General features: G+C 42.9%; 1 protein-coding gene across 3 annotated transcripts; it reads left to right on the forward strand.

Moving 5' to 3' along the window:
* The first annotated feature begins 1,150 nt into the window (after nt 1-1,150).
* On the forward strand, nt 1,151-21,510 carry c18h1orf159 (chromosome 18 C1orf159 homolog). 3 transcript variants are annotated; one of them, XR_010805001.1, is made up of 11 exons: nt 1,151-1,207; nt 2,028-2,149; nt 6,048-6,132; nt 6,558-6,653; nt 8,070-8,138; nt 8,270-8,404; nt 8,535-8,560; nt 8,720-8,750; nt 10,556-10,705; nt 17,545-17,612; nt 20,942-21,510. XR_010805001.1 is itself a non-coding variant. In XM_066691232.1 (9 exons), exons 2-9 carry the CDS (start codon nt 2,051-2,053, stop codon nt 10,642-10,644), a joined length of 630 nt encoding a protein of 209 aa, XP_066547329.1. In that variant the 5' UTR covers nt 1,151-1,207; nt 2,028-2,050; the 3' UTR covers nt 10,645-13,690. The 3 variants fall into 3 exon arrangements, 2 of the variants coding, with proteins under 2 accessions (XP_066547329.1, XP_066547330.1); XM_066691232.1 differs by lacking the exons at nt 17,545-17,612; nt 20,942-21,510 and having other exon boundaries at nt 10,556-13,690; XM_066691233.1 differs by lacking the exons at nt 17,545-17,612; nt 20,942-21,510 and having other exon boundaries at nt 8,073-8,138; nt 10,556-13,690.
* Nucleotides 21,511-21,521: the final 11 nt, after the last annotated feature.

Below are 21,521 nucleotides of genomic sequence, written 5' to 3' on the forward strand. Positions count from 1 at the left end.
TAGCCTATGCTTGTAAACCATGCTACATCTTACTGTGTTTTTACCACAGTACACTTAGTTTTAATTTGCTCAACCACCCTACACATGACACATTTTTTACCATGGCACACCACACTGGCTGTCAGGGGACAAATGTGTCGCACAAGACAAATTGTATCTCTTCATCTTCTGCTTTAAGTACAGACACCAGTATGAGACCAGTGCTATAGCAGGAGATGGGAGTGCAGGATAAGCATTACTTCACTGCGAATTAGGCAATGGACAGAAGCTGGCACCTCACACAAATAACCATCATTTATGTATGTGTGCAGTGTGTATGTATGCGGTGTGCATGTATGCGGTGTGTATGTATGCAGTGTGCATGTATGCAGTGTGTATGTATGCGGTGTGCATGTATGCGGTGTGTATGTATGCAGTGTGTATGTATGCGTGCATGTATGCGGTGTGTATGTATGCGGTGTGTATGTATGCGGTGTGTATGTATGCGGTGTGCATGTATGCGGTGTGTATGTATGCGGTGTGTATGTATGCGGTGTGTATGTATGCAGTGTGTATGTATGCGTGCATGTATGCGGTGTGTATGTATGCAGTGTGCATGTATGCGGTGTGTATGTATGCGGTGTGTATGTATGCGGTGTGCATGTATGCGTGCATGTATGCGGTGTGTATGTATGCGGTGTGCATGTATGCAGTGTGTATGTATGCAATGTGCATGTATGCGGTGTGCATGTATGCAGTGTGTATGTATGCGTGCATGTATGCAGTGTGTATGTATGCAGTGTGTATGTATGCGGTGTGCATGTATGCAGTGTGTATGTATGCAATGTGCATGTATGCGGTGTGCATGTATGCAGTGTGTATGTATGCGTGCATGTATGCGGTGTGCATGTATGCAGTGTGTATGTATGCAATGTGCATGTATGCGGTGTGCATGTATGCAGTGTGTATGTATGCGTGCATGTATGCGGTGTGCATGTATGCAGTGTGTATGTATGCGTGCATGTATGCGGTGTGTATGTATGCAGTGTGTATGTATGCAGTGTGTATGTATGCGTGCATGTATGCGGTGTGTATGTATGCGTGCGTGCTCATGCGTCGCGTGGAGCGGGCGGTTTGCAGGCTGCTTGTATCCTAGCAACCGCGCAGGCCTGCCGTTTCTGCGCCGCCGAGCCGCCGCCGCTGCCTGTCCGCGCCGCCCGCCGCCGAGGTGAGGGATTCACGCATCGACGTATGAGCGAGCCGCGTTTCCATTCAAACCCGACTTGTTATTGCGGTGTTGCTGTGTCTTGTGAAGTTTGTGTGTTACTGTACGTGTTTCAGACTACGATACTGTAGCCTGCTGCCCGTCTTGCTCAGTCCTTGTTGACTTGTGTGTTCCTGTGTTGTGTTGGATCTGGGTTCCGTGAAAGTCAACGATTTTTTTTTATAACAAAGCCAGGAAATGACACGCACGTAGTCGTGTGTTTATTTATCTCAGTTGTGTGAGAAACAGCGTACATTTCCTAGCACAGATGTGTTTAGCACTAGTGGTGCTAAGCCTTGCGCCAGCTAGTGCAAGTTACCCTTACTAAATGCATTTAGGATGTGTTCGCCTTTAACAGCCAGCTACTGTATACAGGTAAACAAACGAGGTTATACTTTACTACAAGTACAACTAGATTTCTACGTCAACTTAGCACTGGTTTCGATCACTGTGTACATGCTGTTCCGTTTTCACGCTTGAGTATTGTATTCGCCGATGTGGTATGCATCGGTACAGTCGTGCATTCAAAGTAAATACAATGATGGGCATTGCAATCAGGATAGTGACACTTTCACTTTAGAAACCAACCTGGCGAAACCCTTTGTTGTGATCTGCCTGCGGGGGAGCAGGACGCAGTGGTGGCGCCCATCTGCGCAGATCTGCACTGTGCTGGTGCTGTCATTGGTGCAGATCTGTGCACAGTCTGCGCTACAAGGAGGCGACCTGTGTGATCGGCATCTGTGCTGCGTGTTGTGATCCTGACTCCACTGTTTTCTCTGCGTAGCGTAAAGGGTCTTTCCGACGGCTATGGCTGGCTGCTCCACCACCTCCACCACCATCACCATCATCACCATCATCATCGCCGGAGCCGCGCTTCAAGTTGTTCGTCAAACTTCACAATCCCCGGTAAGGCTGCTCTACTTTTGCTTGGTTTTGTTTGAACCAAAGAGCTGAGTTGCACCTTTTCCTCGCCATGCTGTAACCCCCACCCCGTTGCATTTTCTGTTTTGCACTGGTGGGATTAACAAGAAGGGACCACCTGTTTCTTTGTCCACCCCTGCCAGACAGAGAGCCTTGAACAAGGGGCTCAGTAAGACTTGTTGTGCTAACACCGAGACAGGGAAAAAGATGGGCAAGGTATATGTGTACTCAGCTCTGGCCACTGAAGAGACCTCCCTTAAAAAGCACAAAGATTACTGTCATCTGTACTGCTGCTCTGTAATGCCCAGAGACAGGAAGAGGCTTTTGTTTGCTTGTTTGCATAATATTTTGTTTGTGAACGTATCCAGATGGATCATGTTTAGCTTCCATATGGATGGCTCTACCCAGTCAACTTTTAGTGTATTTTGGGGCTACTGTGTGTATAATCTTAAATGTGGCTGCAGTGTGTCCTGGTTCCTGGAGTTCAGAGATAGTTTCCTGTTGCGTTTGAAAACCATAATTAGGGTTAGGGCAGTGTACTAAGCTTGTAGTTATTGTACAACACCAGCAGAGGGTGCTGTCCTACAGGGTTAAACCTGCAGATGTATTTATCATATGCTATTGTGACATCTTTTTCATCTGGTACATTTTAAATTTCAAATGCACTGTGCTCTATTCCCATTCATGTGCGTCCACCGTATGCAAGGGGATTCTTAATTACCATTCAACTAATTCATTAATTAATTGGTTACACACATACTTAAGATGGTATTGCTCTCTGTGACTATTGTTAATTTGACCCAGGGTTTAATCCAGTTCATACTCATCGTAAAACCTACAAGGACCTAAAATTATGTTTTGAAAAGGTTCCCAAATGAGAGCCTGTTCATAAAGACTCGATAACTTTCACGGTCACAGACCAGCACTCTTCTCCCAGTCCCAGCACTTCCAGTTTTCCCCACTTGATGTCTCCAGCACACTTCCTTACCAGTCACTTCTCCCAGCTCCCTTCATTCAATCAAATCAATCAATCAACATTCCTGAATACCATGTGCACTTGTTCAATCACCCTCTGCCCCCCTTCACCATACACCTCCCAAACCCGGTTCCTTGTGTCCCTCTGGACCACATATAATCCCCTCACTGTTTGTCACTGGTTGTGAAGCTTTGTCAGTATTCACTACACTACTACCTTGACCAAGACCTTGGACTTCCCCTGATTGCCAGTTTTCCTGATCGCCCCCAATGCTAGCCTGAGACCTCGACCACGTCTTTGTCTTGCCTCTGATTGCCCTGTCCTGCCAGTATCTGATCCACGCCTGTCTGACCACCTCCACCACACACCGCAACTGGGTCCCCTTATTCCTGTGTCCCTGGTGCGTGACGATAACACAGTACACTGCAATACATTCTTCATAGAGCCCTGGGTTTTGTATGACTCGGCATTTACAACTGTATTTCAGTCAGGCAAAGCACAGGGCCCTAGTTACAAGCAAAGTCAAAGCAAGTACAGCAGATGTGGCCAAAGATTAAAATATGCTAGGATAGGAATAAGAAGCTGGAGATAGAACTAATAATAAGTTAAACCAAAATGTGCCCATGATCTGCCACCTGCCATCCTTTAATCTGTGGCGCTCGTGCAACACATCCGGTCATGCCCGTAATGGGATTACTGTCATAAATAGGTGCCCCACAGCATTCTGGGTAGGACGGTGCTGCTGTGCCAAGTGGGCTCTATTGCAAACTTCTAAGGGCCAGATGAAGATGCTGCTGATAACAAACCTTTAAATGTCTTTATATTATGAAACAGATTGTATTTCATACATTTAATAATCAATTTTGTTTGTATTGTTAGGCATTTAAAGATAGAAGATATGCAAACCTCAGCTGTTATTACTGCGGTAGACTTGCAGTTGCACTCGGAGCAGCATGCATGACCGTGTTACGGGCCTGGGCCAGGGTTTAAGGCCCGGCCATGAGCTGGAGACTTACAGCATTGGGAGAGAGATTTTCCTGATCATGTCTTCTCTTTGTGCCCCTTTTTTTAAAGCTTCAGACTTGAATCCATAATGGAGCTTAAGGTCAGTTGCAGCTTTGGCTTGAGCTCTGCCGTTGTCAGCTGTCTTGAAATTGCAGTAATTTTCCTTCACATGACTGGCTTCCAACTACTTATTTGACTGGATGCCAGGAGCTTTATTAACTTATCCACTGTCTTAAAGATGGCAGAGCACGGCATTCCTGTTATAAGCCACTCAGATGCAAAGGAAAAGACAGTTACTCCAGAGGGACGGGGCCACACTGCTTAAAACATTAACTTAATATTGATGAATTTAAAGCACTTGCACAAAAGACTACAGTTATTCCTCAATTTGCACGCTAGAGAAGATCTAAAACAATTTGTGCTGAACAGCATCATACATGCATTGAATTAATGAGGATAGGTTTCATAAACACAAAGACTATCATGAACACTATTTTCAAACAGCTGCCACCTGAGTTTGAGTTTTGCTATATTGTAATGATGTTTCAAATTTTGTTTTGAAATTAAGGTAATCATTTGCGCTATAACGAATCCGTGCACAGCAGATTGAGTTGGATGTGTTTCTACCACGAGCACAAACCAGTGTTCTGCAGCATCTACAACAAGGAACTTTTTTCTCACACCCACAACACATCCATGCAGTTGGCTTCTATTTAATACATTTTGCGAGTTAAAAAAGATCTTCATCAGGCATTTTGCCAATTGTTGAATTCTCATTACATCTTTGGAAGCAGACATGGCTAATGCTCAACTGAGCAGCACTCTTCCAACACAAAATGGCGGTGATGGCGATTAACAGGCAGGTACGCTGAAGAGAGCTGGTGCAAGAAGTGAGAGAGCCGAGCAATACGAATGCATGTCAGTGTCAATACTGATCTTCCAAAATAAGAGAAGCTGCTTGGTGAGAATACTCGATATAGGATTATATAAATATGATCTCCATCCATTCATATTTATAAAGCAATGCCAACAAAAGCAAACCTGTCATTCTGCTTTCTGTGTCTTCTCTTTTAAACTTTTCATTTGTAAGTCAAAGTATTGTGCTTAGGGAGGGAGTTGTATCGCAGGGGTACCCAACTCCTGTACCATTTTCATATTTCATCCCACCTGAGCCAAGCATTTAACAATTGTGCAGAAGTGGTCAGGGCTCTGGACTCCTGAGTGGAGAGTCGTGGGTTAAGTCCCAGGTGGGTGACACTGCTGTTGTACCCTTTGAGCAAGGTACATTACCTGGATTGCTCCAGTAAAAACCCAGCTGTACAATTGGGTAAATGTATGTAACAATAATGTGATATTGCAACAATTGTAAGTTGTCTTGCATAAGGGCTTCTGCTAAGAAATATAGTGATGGTATCTGCATAATTCAGCCAATGTCTTACCCTTGTCCTAAGTATTCCAATCTAATCCACTACTGGATGTTGGCGCTTTTAGTTATTTTTAAATAAAGCTATTAACAGATTATTAACTTGATTCATTAATAAAGTAGCCGGCTGTGCCAAAGCTTGTTTGTGTGTTTGTTTTAAAGAAAGTATTTTGACTTTTGAAATCACCCTAACAGCAAGGCAGTCTCCTATTAAATGTCATAGGCATTGTGTCACACTATGGCCTGAAACGCAGAGCAGTACCATGGCCTGCACTTGTCTGTGTGCTGTGGCAGTGATGATGGGGGGATGGGGATGGGGGGTGACCTGGTGCCTCTGTTTCTCATATTCTTGATTCATCTTTATGCAGCTTTTCCTACGTCACAGTGAAGGTCCTGTATATTGTCTCAAAAGTGTTTAAAGAGCCTGATTAGAACCGTTCCTTAAAACATGTTTTTCTTTTACTTTGTTACGGTTTGAGGTCTCCCTTCCGGACCATCTTCAGTGTTGTCTAGATGCACAGGAAGAGAATGGGACGTGCCAAAACAGCACCCAGTGTGACCCTGGTATGGTTGCATTTCATTCGGATTAACTCACACAGGAGAGAGTTGTGATGTATGTAATCGCCATGTATAACAGAATGTGATATTAAGTATTCCTCTACTTGCATGCAATACATTGGACACTGTACATACAAACATGTTATATGATGTTATTTGGCTTTTTTCCCCCTTTTTTCTTATACATCCCATGCACAATGTAACCGTTTGCTAATGTTATACACCAATATACATTTTATTTGTAAGTAAAAGGAAGTGGCACCCGACAATAAATCACCTCCCCAACGTTTGAAGTCTGTGATCCGTGGGCAGGTGCAAAGTCTGGATTTGTCCGAGGCCTAATTCACAAGACAAAACAAACCTTCGGCCTTTTCTCTGTGACGAACTATTGGCTTCCTGGAGTTTAGCTGATGTTATTGTTTTCTCATCAGGCTGCTTTCTGCAGACGTTCAAGACCAGTGCCGCTTTCTGTGTCCGGTGCAGGACTGACTACCTCCTGCTATACAACCTGACGGACTGCAACCACAGTAAGTAGATCAGTCAACTTTATGATTGACCCCTTTCTAAGACTTCTGCCACGGTTTTGGTTTTAATGCAGTTTAGTTTTATACTGGCATTTGTGTCAGTGGTGTGTACAGACAGGTGAAACATTTTAAAGGAAAAACCCACATAAAGTGTCTCAGTAAGGTGTTGGGCACCACGAGCCGCCAGAACAGCTTCAATACTCTTGGCACAGATTCTACGAGTCTCTGACTCTACTGGAGGGATGAACACCATTCTTCCAAAAGATATTCCCTCATTTGGGGTTTTGATGATGGTGGTGGAGAGCGCTGTCTAACACGTTGGTCCAAAATCTCCCATTGGTGTTCAATTGGGTTGAGATTTGGTGACTGCGAAGGCCATAGCATATGATTCACATCATTTTCATACTCATCACACCATTCAGTGAGCCCTCGTGCCCTGTGGATGGGGGCATTGTCATCCTGGAAGAGACCACTCCCATCAGGATAGAAATGGATAAATGTGATCACTCAGAATAACTTTGTAATGATTTGCACTTGTCCTTCTAAGGGGACAAATGGACCCAAACCATGACAGGAAAATGCCCCCCACAACATAACAGAGCCTCAAGACCCCCTCACTGTAGGGGTCAAGCAGTCAGGCCTGTACCGTTCTCTTGCTGTCGCCACACATGCACTTGCCCACTTGTCGAGAACACTAGTTGAGCGTCTTTGTGACTGAAGCGCCTGCCATTGGTGCCCCAATAATGACCCCTCTTTCAAAGTCACTTAGATCCTTTCCTCTTGCCATCTCGATCCAAAATCGAGGTCAACTGGGCCTGCTCAGCATTTTGATACATGCCACAGAGCATGATAGGATGTTAATTGCTTAATTGTATCATGCAGTACACCTGTTTGCAGTTCCTTCACTAAATTATTCAGGTTTTTCCTTACATTTGTCACCTGTCTGTATATCCTGTGACTAGAATACATGTACACCATAGTCCTGCAAGGACTCTAATTTAGATTTTGTAACAAATTCGTGGGACCGTGCAAAACTAATTCCACAATGACCACCTTGGTGATTTTGTTTTCTTCTTCTCTTTTTAATCTCCACACCCCTTAACACAAATCCACAGATAAAAGACAGTTCCTTTTTCATTTCCTGTTTCACTGGCTTTGCATCGTGTAATTGAAGGCTTTATCGGAGGTCAAATCACTAAGCTCCCGTGACTCTTAACACAAACTCAGTGCTGAGGAGAAGAAAGTCAGTTGTGCGTTTTGCCTGGGTACATGTGCTAACGCCTTCATTTGCTCTTATCTTGGGTCTGTATCCTCTGGCAGCGATTAGGGCACTGAAGCCGTACCAAATCCACAAGGCATCTGTGTGAATTGTGATTTTCTTCCCCTCTCCCTCTCTCCTTCTTTTCTCCCTCACTCTAGCAGATTATCTCAATGCAACTGTACAATCGGCCAACACGAGCACAGTGGCACCAGTGCAGCCCAAAATCGGTAAGGGAATAGCAAATGCAGAAATGTATTTAAGATTTTCAGAGGCACAAACAGCAGGGCCAGAGATGACTGCTCTACCCTGTGTGCCCTGACGGTCATCTTGATGACGGTGTGCTGTGCTTCATTGACAGGTGGGCCCGGAGTTGCTGCCTCTCTGCTACTGGGAACCCTCTTCATCAGCCTCTTCCTCATCCTCTCCGTGGCTTCCTTCTTCTACCTCAAACGCTCCAACAAACTTCCCAATGTTTTCTATAGGAGGAACAAAGGTACTCGACTGCTTTTTTTGTACTTGTCTGTATATAAAGTTACTCATAGTGTTGAAAGCATTGGTCTGTAACTCACACATGAATATAATTTAGAGACATGGAATTTAATGTTCTTTTTCTTGTTTTTCAGCCTCTATATTTCAACCCAGTGAAACGGTAAGTTGACTTTATTTTTAGAAATATCACTGTTTTTTAATCACATTTGTTTCTGTGTTGTATGTATTGAAACCTGGGAATGATCTGTGTTTTTATTTACAGGACAATAAAAAATTTGTTAGCAAAGTATCAGGTTGATGTGTTAAATTTATTTTCCAGGCTGTGATGATCCCTACACCATCTTCCTCCGGTAAGATTTCAAATTTGTGTGCTAAAAACTGGTCCAACAGGCAGAGAACTGATGCAGGCCTGGATGTTGGGTGGTGGAAGGAGTAAGTCTCTGTCAGACTGCACACTGCTGTAGGCCATTTCGATGGCTCTCCGCAATAGATGCATTTGTCACAGTTTTGATTTGGCCCCTGTCTGTTCTGGTTGTGTGATGATAAGCCCCTGTTTTGATTGGGTAAGAGAAATCTCCCATATGTAATGTCCGAGTAAACCAGTTTAATCTCGTATTTAAACTGATAAGGGGAAAAGTGGCCTTTTTTATTTAATTTTTCCTGCCTCTCTGTCATTTCCCCGCCCTCTGCGTTTGGTGGTGTGTTTATTCAGGGACAGCTGAAAATAGAATGAGCCCAAGGAACGTTTTGCCCTTTTCAAATCTGAAATTAATGTAGCTTCTGTGAGTGACAAAAGTGCAACGAATGAAGGTGAGAAGGGAGAGAGGAGAAGGAAGGGGGGGTGAGGGTGGTCTGCCAAGAAAAAAAACGCTTCACCTTTCCTGGGAAACAGAGCCGTTATTGTTCCACAAGATTTCGTCCAGAGAACACTCGATCTGCTCTGCGGCAGCCAAATGTTGTAAAGCGAAGAAAGCTAATATACATGAGAGAAAGACGCCCACATGAGTGGGAGATTCAGGAGGGATGGTGCTCAGGGGGATAACAGGACTTTGTTCCTGTTATTGGGTCCATTCCCAGGACTTGTCAGCCCCTCTCCGCACACCAGCCGGTCCTCCTCTTGGATCCTGTACCTTTGCAGCCGGCAATTTCCATCTTTCTGTTACTTTTTTGTTCTCTCACTCTCATTTTGGTGACTTTTTGCATCTGTCTCCATTGATTCCTCCTTAATAATAATAATAATAATAATAATAATAATAATAATAATAATAATAATATTATTAGTGAAAAACAGATGGCCACTACAGCTGACTCTTCTTGCTTTATGTGTGCCGTTTTTGTTTGTGTATTTTCTCTTTTCGTTCGATGGCCAGCCTGCTCTTTGGCTGAGTACTTTATGGTTAGATGCAGAGAGAGATGTTTAAGCCACAGATAAAGTCCACAATCAGAGTATTTGTGTAATAACCAGATGCAGCAATTAACTATGTCACTGCAGACAAGCTAATAATGTAGTGCATCTAATCTTTTGGGCTCCACCTGTGACAGTGTTTCATCTCTTTGCCTGCAGTTCTGTACAAGAGATGTAGTCTGTTTAACATGAGTACCCGTCAAATTGACTTCTGGCTTCTCTGTAGTTTCAACTGGATTCCATTCACATGACCTTAAATTAGATTAGATTGTCAAGATACGCTGTTTTGTATGTGTGTGTTATCAGAGGTTTGTACATTTCATCACTATTGACACAGGGTATTGTATACTACCGGTAAGCCTAATCGAAGGCTGTGGAATATTGCATAGCAGGGTAATCGCTTTTAAGATACATTTGCTTATTCCAAGGGTGGAGAATGGGTGTGCTGGTTTGCTTTACACCGCACATTTCTGGGTTATTCTTTGATGAGAAAAGTGTTTTCACACAGGGTCTTATTCTCATGTTTTTCAGGAAACACAAATGTCAGTATGAATGTGTTTGATAGTGTTTCATTTTTACTTAGTCATTGCAGCACACGTGTTGCATAGCACTGAAAATGATCCATTTACTTGTTTACCTCGTAGAGACCTCACATCTCTTATCTCTTTTGTCTCTCTCTCCGTGTTTCTGTTTCTGAAATATTTGACTTTCTTTTCTTAAGCCTGTTTCTCTCGTCTTCTTTTTCTGCAGTACGGAAGCCAAGATATGTACGAAGGGAGAGGCCTGTGACTGCAGCCACTGTCTCCACTGCCGCCGTCACACACATCAGCAACGTATGAGGGAGTCGCTGTGCTGCTTTGGCCTGAGATGTGCCAACAGAATATTGTGGAGAGGAATCAGGTGTGGAGGAGGGAGACGCAAAAATCTTTGTAAAAATGTAAAGAGAAGGGTCTGAGCTCAGTACACAGTCTGCTTTGATCACTGTAGGAGCCTGTGCTTTTCTTCTCCGCAGTCTGTTTGCAGTGCAGTTCCCCCTGATGCACATTTACCCTGGTAAATTTACCATTGGTTTTTTGCACTTTTTTTATGGCTGTTCCATAGTTTTACACTGGCCTCCTGTGACTTTGTAATGCCGCCACTCTGCCTCGCCAAATTCAACCATGAATAAACCCTACCACAGTACACAAGCCTAGATTATATTTAACACGGTCAGTCATGGTGTTCCCAGAGTCCTGTGTAGGCTTTTGAACTCATAGGAAACCAGTCAATGGTTATGGTTAAACTGCAGTTAAACCATGTTAAAAGTGCAGAAATCCTGCGGTAAATGTTCCAGGGTAACTTTGCACAAGGGGACGCTGCTGGCTGAGAGTTTAGTCTCACAACACAGGTGATGTTATGGGTTCAAGGGGCAGTGAACTGTCTGTGTTGGCATGTTATTTTTGGTTTTGTTTGTTATTTGTGTCCGTGTTTTCGGCAGCCTGTAAGCTCTGTGATCCTGTTTTTTCTGAGTTTACGGACTCAGCCTTGACTTGCCAAGGACTCTCCAGACAGCTTGAATCTATCTTTATCCTGTGCCTGGGGGAGAAAGTGGCAGCACCATCCCTTTCTTCTATGTGTCTCTTCTAAAATAAGCAGTTTGTTCAGCTTAACCTTCCGGGGGAGGAATAAACGAGGAAGTAAACGTCAGTATTTATGGAATCTAGGATATAAATGAAATGAAATGGATTATGTCATCTACCAAGAACTATGCATTTGAATGTTAGCAGGACCTGATTTTAAACAGATCTGAAACTCTGAATCTTAGGGGTACAATACAACAACCCAACATCACCCTGATGGTACCTTCAACCACTGTTCCATAGTGCTAACTCGGTAAGAAGCTGTACCAAACTAGCATTTGTATACTGAAGAGCAATCAATACAGCACAGTAAATCTAGTGCTTGGCAGGGAAAAAAGTATCCGAACCGATGGAATGAATGTTATTCAGCATTTAAGAAACTAAACAAAAACTAAAAAATGCTTCTTCCTGCCTGTTGCACTTATTAACTCGCAACAGAAAGAGATGCATATCCCATGCTGGTTCTCCTTAAATGAAAATATATTTTTTTGGTTTGTTTTTAATTATATAATTGAATTGAATATTTTTTCATATGTCCAAATGTCAACCAAATGAGCCAATCAGATGTGCCAATTGTAAAAAGACAAAAAAGTATTTAATGTGTTGTACAGAATATGTGTGGGTAGCAGCGCAGAGCTGGGGTAGATGGAGACGCTAAAAGCCTATGGGTGCAGTAGCAGCAGCTGAGCCCCGAAGTCGGGAGATTCCCAATTGAATTCTGGGCTTTGCCACTGTGGGTAGGGGGGCAAGTCATGTCTTGCCATTTGCAATAGGTGATCATATTGTGGAGGGGTGAGGCTTCTCTGCACTGGTCACAAGATGGAAGTTGCACTTTAATTGGCAACTGTATGCATTGGGGAAGTGAGAAATGAGTGTGCTGTGTTGCCTAGTGATGTTTAGGATTATTATATTTGTACATTTTAGACTTGCTGTGTCTGTGGCAGGTTAGCGCTGAGTTCAGCAGCAGTGCTTGAATGTCCGAGAGCACGCACGCTCATATACCACTGCCCTGAGGACAAATGAAGGACTCGCTGGCGAAATGTCTGTTGTCGCTTTATCCAAATCTTCCCATATGAATTCAAATGTGTTTTCTTAAACGATCACAGTCCTCTGACTTGCGACACACTTGCACACAGACGCACACAAGCATTTGAAAAAAGAAACCGCAGAGAACTTGCCACCACTTTTATTCGTGTACTTAGTCTTTTATTACTCACAGTGCAGCAGTAAGGACTTCGCTCTAGTGATCGTGTTGTTGCGGGGGCTGGGGTGGGGTTGTCATGTATACTGTGCTACAGGGACTGATTTAGGATATTGTTCTTCAAATCCAGACCTTCAGAGACACGATCCTGGCAGCTATGGTTCGGCTTTTGAAAGCAGGAGAAAAGGGATTTCCTGAGTTTCATGAAGGGATTAATTTATTGATTCTGTTAACTACTTAGGATAAGCACTGTGGCCCTAGAGGACTTGCTCTGAAGGACCCTGGGTTAGGTGATGATATAGAAATGATGTGCTCTGTACATATAAATAGAAGAAAGCCCAAGTGCTCTGCTCCCGTATTTCCCTGACTGCACGATGACTGCACTGTGCCTTTTGGGAATGCTGACTCATTGGGCACCGTTAGGACTTGCCACAGTATCGGGCACCTCTGTGTGTTTTGCAAGATACCGTAATCATATCTGCTCAAAGGCTTTCATCAAGAAATGGTTTTATGTTTTGTGTTGTTTTTTCTGGAAGGGTTGTCATTTAATGATCTTCTGGGTCTTCGGTTTCAGTAAATTTTTCTGTGTGTACACTATCACCAAAGTGTTAACGAACTTTTGTAAACAATTCTCAGAGCTCCGAGCCTCTACATTCCCATGCTCTGAACTGTGAAAGAATAGGTGGTAGTGGTGTTTTTCAAAAAGGAAAAAAAAAAACTAGGAGGTATACATTTAATTTTACAATAGAGCTATTTTGTATTGTTGTTAAAGTCTGCATAGCTGCCCAAGAAATTGTGAAGCATGAAAGAATCTGAGCGATACTGTGTCCTGAAACACAATATTTCATGCTCTTGATATGTTCGCTGTTATACAGCCAATGAAAGTGTAATTTTTGTATATAATGTTTTTATACAAATAATGTATTTAACATCTTTTGTATTCATATTTTTACCAATTATTGCCAAATATTTTTTTTCTTTTTGTTTCGAGTCGACAAAATAAACACTATGTGAAGAACAAACAATGCTTTTCAAAACAAAATAAAGCACCTTCCACTGACTAGACTTCTGAACTTGCCTTGATTTACATCTTGTTTTATGGACCTTAAATCATATGTTAACATCAGTGTGGTAGTTTGTGGTCTGTCCCACTCAGCACTAGTCCTGGTTAATCATCCCAATCTCAGGTTATTGCAGGTGCCTTGTGCCCTGCTACTTCTGTCAAAACACTTAAAAAATATATATTCTATTATCTGATCACCCATAAAATCCAAATATACACTGGTCATAAAAATTAATGTACCTGTTGTATCTCTCAGCCTGGCCTTTCTGGTTTTGCTCGTGGGTGTTTTTTGTTTTTTTGCTCACTGGAGTCTTTCCAGATATGGCTCTGATATTTTATTGAGCTTTTCTCGGGTAGGCTGAATACGTGTAAATTCCAGGTGAGGTCATGTAGTGGAAATCTTGTAACCCCAAGGTTACAGTCTCCCTCGCCAGTCTGTTTTGTTCATGTTCCCGCTGGTGTGAAGCAGTAAGTTCTAGGAAATGCTGGTTGCTGTTTCCCTAAAAGCTGTCTGTTGATCGGTGCAATGTTCTTTTGGGCCAAACAAATGATGTAACCACTGCAGGAACGTGTCGGTAGGGACTTCGGACTGGATTATGTCAGTGGCTGGTAGGAGCTATTTTTGGTACGTTAATGGCTTGAATTACCAAAAAGTACTCCTGTAGCCCCCCCCACTGGGGCAAAAGGCAGCTTCCTCAGAAGCGTCGGGGGAGCTCATGTATAGCAAAATGAATGGGTTACGAATAAAGATGAAGGAATCCATTGTTAACTTAAAAAGCAATTATATAAAATGAACATCAGAATAAATGTGTTTTCTTGCCATTGCTTCTGAGCTGAATCTGTGGGACATTTCATTGGTCAGGATTGTAGAAGCACATGTAGCTGGTTGTATTTGCGAGATGCTATGAAATTCAGTTTAATTAGAATGTAATGGTTTGTTTGTTTTGGTTTTATTTTGGTGGGGGGGTAATGATAATGTTGTTCTTGGTTCAGTCCCCAGGAATCCGTACAGATGTCTATGTAGGGATGAATCACTTCATCAAACTCTGAAGATATTTCACTGATAACTTGAAGCTACACATGTACGTTTGCAGTGCTTGTATATTATGACTGGTTAGTTATACTGCAAAGCTTTTAGGGCTGTCCATTCCACAACACAGGTGCAATCTTAACACCGGGAGTATCAGGTTTTGAACAGTCACCGCAACATGGGTGGGGGGAAGGAGAGATGAGAGTGAGTCACAGGTGTTTGGCAATATTCTTTGCTGTATACATTGAGGATAAGCATTCATATTTTTAAATGATAATCACCATACACCCGAATATTCACGTGTTCCTTCTTTGTCTGTTTAGTTGTTTTTTCCACTCTTCACTGCTATCGCTGGGGATTAAACTGCTAGTACTGCACTTAAGTTTTAAGTATTTAGATTGCATGCAAGGAGAGAGTGAATTTGGTCAAAAGGTGTTTTAATATGATTTACGTTTTTACTGTAAGCTTATTCCTTGTTCGTTTGTGTTCAATCTGTAAAGTGCTCTATGGCTACCCAGTCTTGTGTGTCTGGCCTTCTGATCGGCGACACAATGAGACGCAATACCTGTCTTTTCACCAGTTATGCAAATTTCTCTTAATGAGTCTTTGAGACATTTGCATCTTTTTTGTATGAAGTTTCAACTACCAGTGTGTCCGGAATGGCACTACTGGGTGAGCCAGACCTGTGATGTGTTAGTCATGCCTGGACCTGATGACCAGCCTGCTTTGAATTTAACACACAGCAGCATAATGCTTGCTAATGTTCCCCTTTGGTGTACATGGTTGAAATGTTTACACTAGCACATAGTCATGAGATTAAATACTGAAGAAGAGGCTCTGATCTTGATATTAATAGATGTACTTCAAATATGTCCAGACTCTTGCAGCTTCTATCTTTGTTTTAATAATTTTTACCATTTGTTTTGCTATTGGACTGTCAAATATTTTTTTAGACTCTACCAAAAATAAAATTCTGTGGGAGAAAGTCTCCAGCTGTGCGGTCTACCTATTCTTGTCTCCTTGATCGAGCATAAGAAAGTTAATACCGTGTGGCTCTGACCCCAGTTATAACTGTGATCTTGAGACTGCAGGGAGAAGCTCCTGTACCACAGGAGGTGCAGGGATCGTCATAGTGCTGCCCAGACATGTGGTCCTTTTGTTTGAAAGTCAATGTTTGTTCTTGTATTTGCCTACAGTGCTGGAATACAATTACAATTGTGTAGTGCTTATTCAAATAAGATGCAAAAGCAACCAGAAGATATATATATATATATATATATATATATATACAGTGCCTTGAAAACGTATTCAGCAACCCAACGCTTTTTCCACCTTTTTTGTCTTGCATTCAGAATTTGAAATAGATTCGATTTTTTTCCCCACGGCTCTACAAAGCTTTGATGTCAAATCAAAAGTGCAATTCCAAAAGATTTAAACAATTTACAAAAAATAATTTGCTCATTCAGTTGACAGTGGTGACCGCACACTTCTAGGGCTTCTTCTTTAGAACACCAACAACTAATGCTTTTCACAATCGTTGAATCAGGCTACAACAAGCACAAGCTTCAAATCACAATCACAAGACCGCTAAGACAGTTGATGCACTACAGTGTGATACACTTGTGTAAGCTCAGCAGCAGCAACTTGGTTATTAAATGTTTCATTCAGCTACTCGAAATAGCTTGAGACAAGGGTATTTTGTATATGAGTTTGGCAGTTTTTCTTATGTTGTTTCAAGCCGGCATGATGCTTTACACCGGACTCACTGCCGTGGCTGATGCTGAATTCTTTCTTGCACAATTTACAAAATGCCTTTTTAACACAGTCGACTGACAAATCCATCGTTGTTTTACCCACTGGTACGGGCATTTTCTTGTTTTGATTTTTGCTGAGGTTCCTCACTTGCCACCTTCACTGACTTTGACTAGTCACTATCCCCACGCATACACTATACGCACTAAGCATACGTTTCGCGCCATTAAGCAAAACAAATGGCATTCTGATAGTGCCTCGATCGGAAGATCACTATTTTATCTGGATGTCTCTTCACTGATGGTGGGATGAATGGTGCACAATACAGAGAAATCCTGGATAAAAACCTGCACCTCTCTCCCCAAATAAATCGAACTAACTAACTGCGAAGGAACAGGACAAAGATCCAAAGCACACAGCCAGAGCAACACTGGAGTGGCTTAAAATGAAGAAAATAGATTTCCTTGAGTGGCCCAGTCACGGTCCTGACCTTAATCCCATCGAAAGTCAAGACCTCAAAATTGGTGTCCATTTTCATTCTAACTTGACAAAGCTAGAGCAATTTTCAAAGGAGGAATGGATAAATATTGCTCTATCACAGTGTGCAAAGTTTGAGCATTATCCGAATACTGGTTGCAATAGCTTCTAGAGGTGGTCCAAGCAAGTATTGACCCAGGGGCGTGAATACTTAAAAAACAAAATGAAGACATTTAATTTTCTTTTTTAGGGGGGGACACTGAAGAAGAATGTGTAACTCCCCCCCAAAACATTTTAATGCATTAAAATCCCAGGCTGAGAGACTTAAATGTGGAAAAAATGTTTGGGGCTGAATACTGTTTCAAGGCACTGTGTATCTATATATAGAGATGTATATATGATATCAGCATGGAAGCAATAATTGTTATAACTGTGTGCTGATACATGTATATCCACTAAACAAGCATGAGGGGTGGAATGACCTCAACCTTTTTGCAATTTGTCTTGTGTTCTCTATAGTTATATATGTATTTTATTTTACACGTGTCTCTCTGCTTCCCCTCCTGTGTGCCGAACACTTCCAATGCTTCGGAGCAGTGTGCTCCACAGCTCGGCTCCCAGGGGCGCACACTTCCTGTCCTGCTCCATGTGACCCCAACTGTCTGGTAAGATGTCATGATCTGACCGTCTGCTTTAGATTGACTGTCTACACTGTGTCCTGTTGTGATGCATGTTAAGTATCAGAGCAAACTGGATTAACCCTTCAACGACCACAACCATGTGCAAAACAACTGAAAACCTTTCTAAACTGACATTTGGGACGACAACTTTGCCTTTTTCAACTTACTGGGCCCCCTGACATAATACACAAACCCACTGTACAATACTTATCAAACAGTCTTTTATATTTTTATTTGCATGGCAGTAAAATTCAGTTAAAATCTGTTAAATTCCACTTTAAGAAGCTTGCTCTTGTAGTTACAATTTCAAAATGCAGTGACGTTGCGTCTGGGTGATTAAGGGGACCAAACGGTACTTCCACTTAGACCAGTTTGAGACACAGCTGGTGCTATATACAAAACTGTTCCTCCTGAAACTAGTTTCGGGGCAGGTGGAGGGTCACCAGAGCAACATTGGAAATGCCTGGGCTCAAGCGGACAGGCCGAGGTTCACCTAAAAGTGACCAGCGGAAACGGGGCCTGATAGTGCATTATGTCACCCTGTAGCATTCCTGTTCGGGAAGAAGAAGAGAAAGCAAACAAACATGCACCCAACAGAAAATCCATACTTCACACATTTTCCTATGCTGTTTAAACAAGGGAAAGCCATATGTCTGACATGTAGTGGGTAGCAATAGCATTTAAGTGCACTATTGAATGACTCTTGCTCTGCAGAGATGACAACAAGTTTATTACAGAAAACATAAATACAGGTTAACCCGAAGCCCTCCTCTCACATGAAGTGAATAAAATAACTAGAGATGTGAGTTGGAAGAAGCCTTTTTATATCTTCAGATAGACAATAGGTTGCAGTTATCTATAGGAAAGTGGTTGCATCTCATTATAATCCAGTTTTACAAGTTCAGTTTACCACATGCATAATAATAGAGTCAGTGATTAAGTATCCAAAAGACAGTGATTGATTGAATTTACAGAAGACAATGGTTGGTTAAAGTGCCCTCTCAGACAGTAGTTGGTTAAGTATCGAAAAGACAATGACTGGTTAAAGTACCCTTTTCGACAGTAGTTGTATACAATTCAAGAAACAATTAACCTTGAGGCAGAGACAGGGTAACATGGCTTTGGTATGTTTCTGTAGCATCCTGAGTTTGGTATGAAATTACAGACCAAAATGCTTGAACAAACTAATAATTAAAGTAGCTCCCAGAAAGGGGTAAACCAAACAAACAATTGCTTTATATACAAAACTGAATCAACAACATGAAATCATTAATAAGATAAAGAATATAAAGAAAATAAAAGTACATTTTGTGTGGCACGGTGGCACAGTGTTTAGCGCTGCTGCCTCTCAGCTCTGGGGTCCCAGGTTTGAGTCCTGGCTCTGGGGGCCTGTCTGTGTGGAGTTTGCATGTTCTCCCTGTTTCTGTGTGGGTTTTATACTCTGGTTTCCTCCCACCATCCAAAGACGTGGGTTAGGTTGATTGGTCTCGCTAAATTGCTCTGTGTGTGTGTTACCCAGCGATGGACTGGTGTCCCATCCTGGGTGTATTCCTGCCTGGCGACCTATGCCTGCTGGGATCGGCTCCGGCTTCCCTGTGAACCTCACCAATATAGGAGGTTTTGAAGATGAATGGTTGAAAAGTACATCAGGGGCCTCGGATCAGGCTGCAGGATGAATGAAACCCGGGTCCTTTTACTGTGGCTGTTATCTTCAGGGGCGCCGGGATGGCAGGCCTGAGTTTGGCTTTCCAGGATCAGTTTGAAAGCCCTGGGTTCACTATGCCAGGTGCTTTCAGCTGTTCAGACATCTCTGTCAAATCACTGGTGTCTGATTTTTATGTAAATTCTTTCCAAGCCCAAGAAGATTAATTTCTTCTAACCTGAAATTCCAGTGTACAACATATCTTTCAGTGCTGGGATTAGTGTGGTTGCTCTGGTAGAGTCGGTTCACGTAGAGACGGGAGACGGGGAACTTTGCCGTGAGCACTAACTGCTCTGCAGGTTTGTGCTGCGCCCCCCCCTCTGCCAGCAGCTCGTACTGCCAGAGGCTCTGCACAACAAGTGAAACAAAAATAATAATAAAAACTAATACTGATACTAATACTTTCTCTCTTATTTTGTGTGTATTAATGTACATCCTTACAGCACACCTGCTATTTTCATTTATGTTAAAGACTTTATTGTCTTGTGCTGCTGAACTGTTGCCTGAGGCTCACACTTGCTTGATCTTTTCTCTCTCTCTACCTGTCGATTAATAACACATTGCTTCCGCGTTTGCATCTATTCATCCGGGCTCTGCACACCTGCAGGTTTTAATGGAGATGAGGGGGCGGGGATATGCTCAGAACAGGGCTCTGATGCACACAACATCTGCTGCGCGCTGTTCTTTTCCTTGCTGCTATATTCATCAGACGTTTCTCATTTACATCCAATTAGCGAGGATGTCTGGGAGTCTGTTCCAAACCCACTAGATTTTTTTGTGTCGGCTACACTGAGGTTTCCCTCGTTCTAGATTTTAACTGTAGTCCTAACCTCCAGTGTTTAGCTGCACTTTATTGCACCAACTTACACCGCACAATAGACCACAATGCGGAAAGTAATTACTCATGTGACAGGCAGTTTTCTCTACCAGACGACACATTTCCATTAGATGTCAAGTGGGGTAGCAAACGGGGAGGTACTGGCCCAGTTTGACTGTGGATTCATCAGCTGGAGATATAAGGCTGGCAGTCTGATCTCAACTGTGCACAAAGGAGTGCCTCCTGCATTCAAACCTCTCCCCTCCCAATTCCTTTATCATTTGACTAAGCTCTATTCTGTCCCTCTGGCTGATGTCATTGCTCTGTGTTTATTGGTCAGTTTGTTTCTTTGTGTAGGTTTTTGGTTTTCATGAAGTCCCAGTTCTCACACCTGACAGATTAATCAGCCTCACCTCATGTGTATTACTCAGATGTACCAGGGTTCAGGGATTCAGGGATGCTGTAAAACGCTCTGTGGCTACCCTGCAAAAGGCGCTATACTATATCAAAATTGATTGATTGACTCAGGGTTGTTTGACTCAACCCTCCACACTCACACCCTCCTGCTCTCTCTCCCCCACTCTGTTGGCAACATGAGCACATGATACACATGGTAGGCAATAACACATTTCAGAGAAGAATGAGTAGCTCATTTATAGAGAGGCGATGACTGCAGCTGATTTTAATTATCTGTTCCATAAACCTTATCTTCCAGAGGGAAGGTCTATTTCCCACAGAACAGACCTTGATGTACAGGGTTTGTTATTCCAAGAAATACTTTTTTATTTTTCCTAGGTGCTGGATAAGGAACAGCTCCTATCAGTGAATTGCTCCTGCCCTTCCGGGATCTGCGCTGGGGCCCAGTACCCTGTGACCTCCTGTGCCAGTGTCGGGATATCTATGCCCCTGGCAGAGTGAATGGCAGAAGGAGACAGAGATGGAGAGAGACGAATTGAAAAGTGCTTCATCACGGAGCTGCAAGTGGTCAAGCTTTGCCTTTGGGGGCTCTACCCCCCCAGTCTGGGAGAGAGGTGATCTGGACTAATTAGTCCAGGTGCTTCATGCGGTTATTTCACCAAAACCAATGTGTTTCGGTCTCCCTTTCAGCGCCGGTGGATTGTTCCTGAGATCATTTGCAGTGTAGAGCAGGTCGGGGGCGGCAAGTGCAGGGTTGTGTGTGGATCCCTGGACATCACTCTGCGCTGCCAGCACTGATGGGTTCATATGGTGCCTCTGCCACAGTGTGGGTCTCGGAGGAAAAATGGTACCAAAAATCATGTCTTTTCCTGCAATCACTGGCTCAGGAACACATTTAGGCTGAGCTCTGGGAAGTGTTCATGATGCCAGTTTCACTGTTTCCCCCCCTCCCCCCCAG

Source organism: Amia ocellicauda, chromosome 18 (genome assembly GCF_036373705.1).
Source record: "Amia ocellicauda isolate fAmiCal2 chromosome 18, fAmiCal2.hap1, whole genome shotgun sequence".
Classification (NCBI taxonomy): Eukaryota; Metazoa; Chordata; class Actinopteri; order Amiiformes; family Amiidae; genus Amia; species Amia ocellicauda.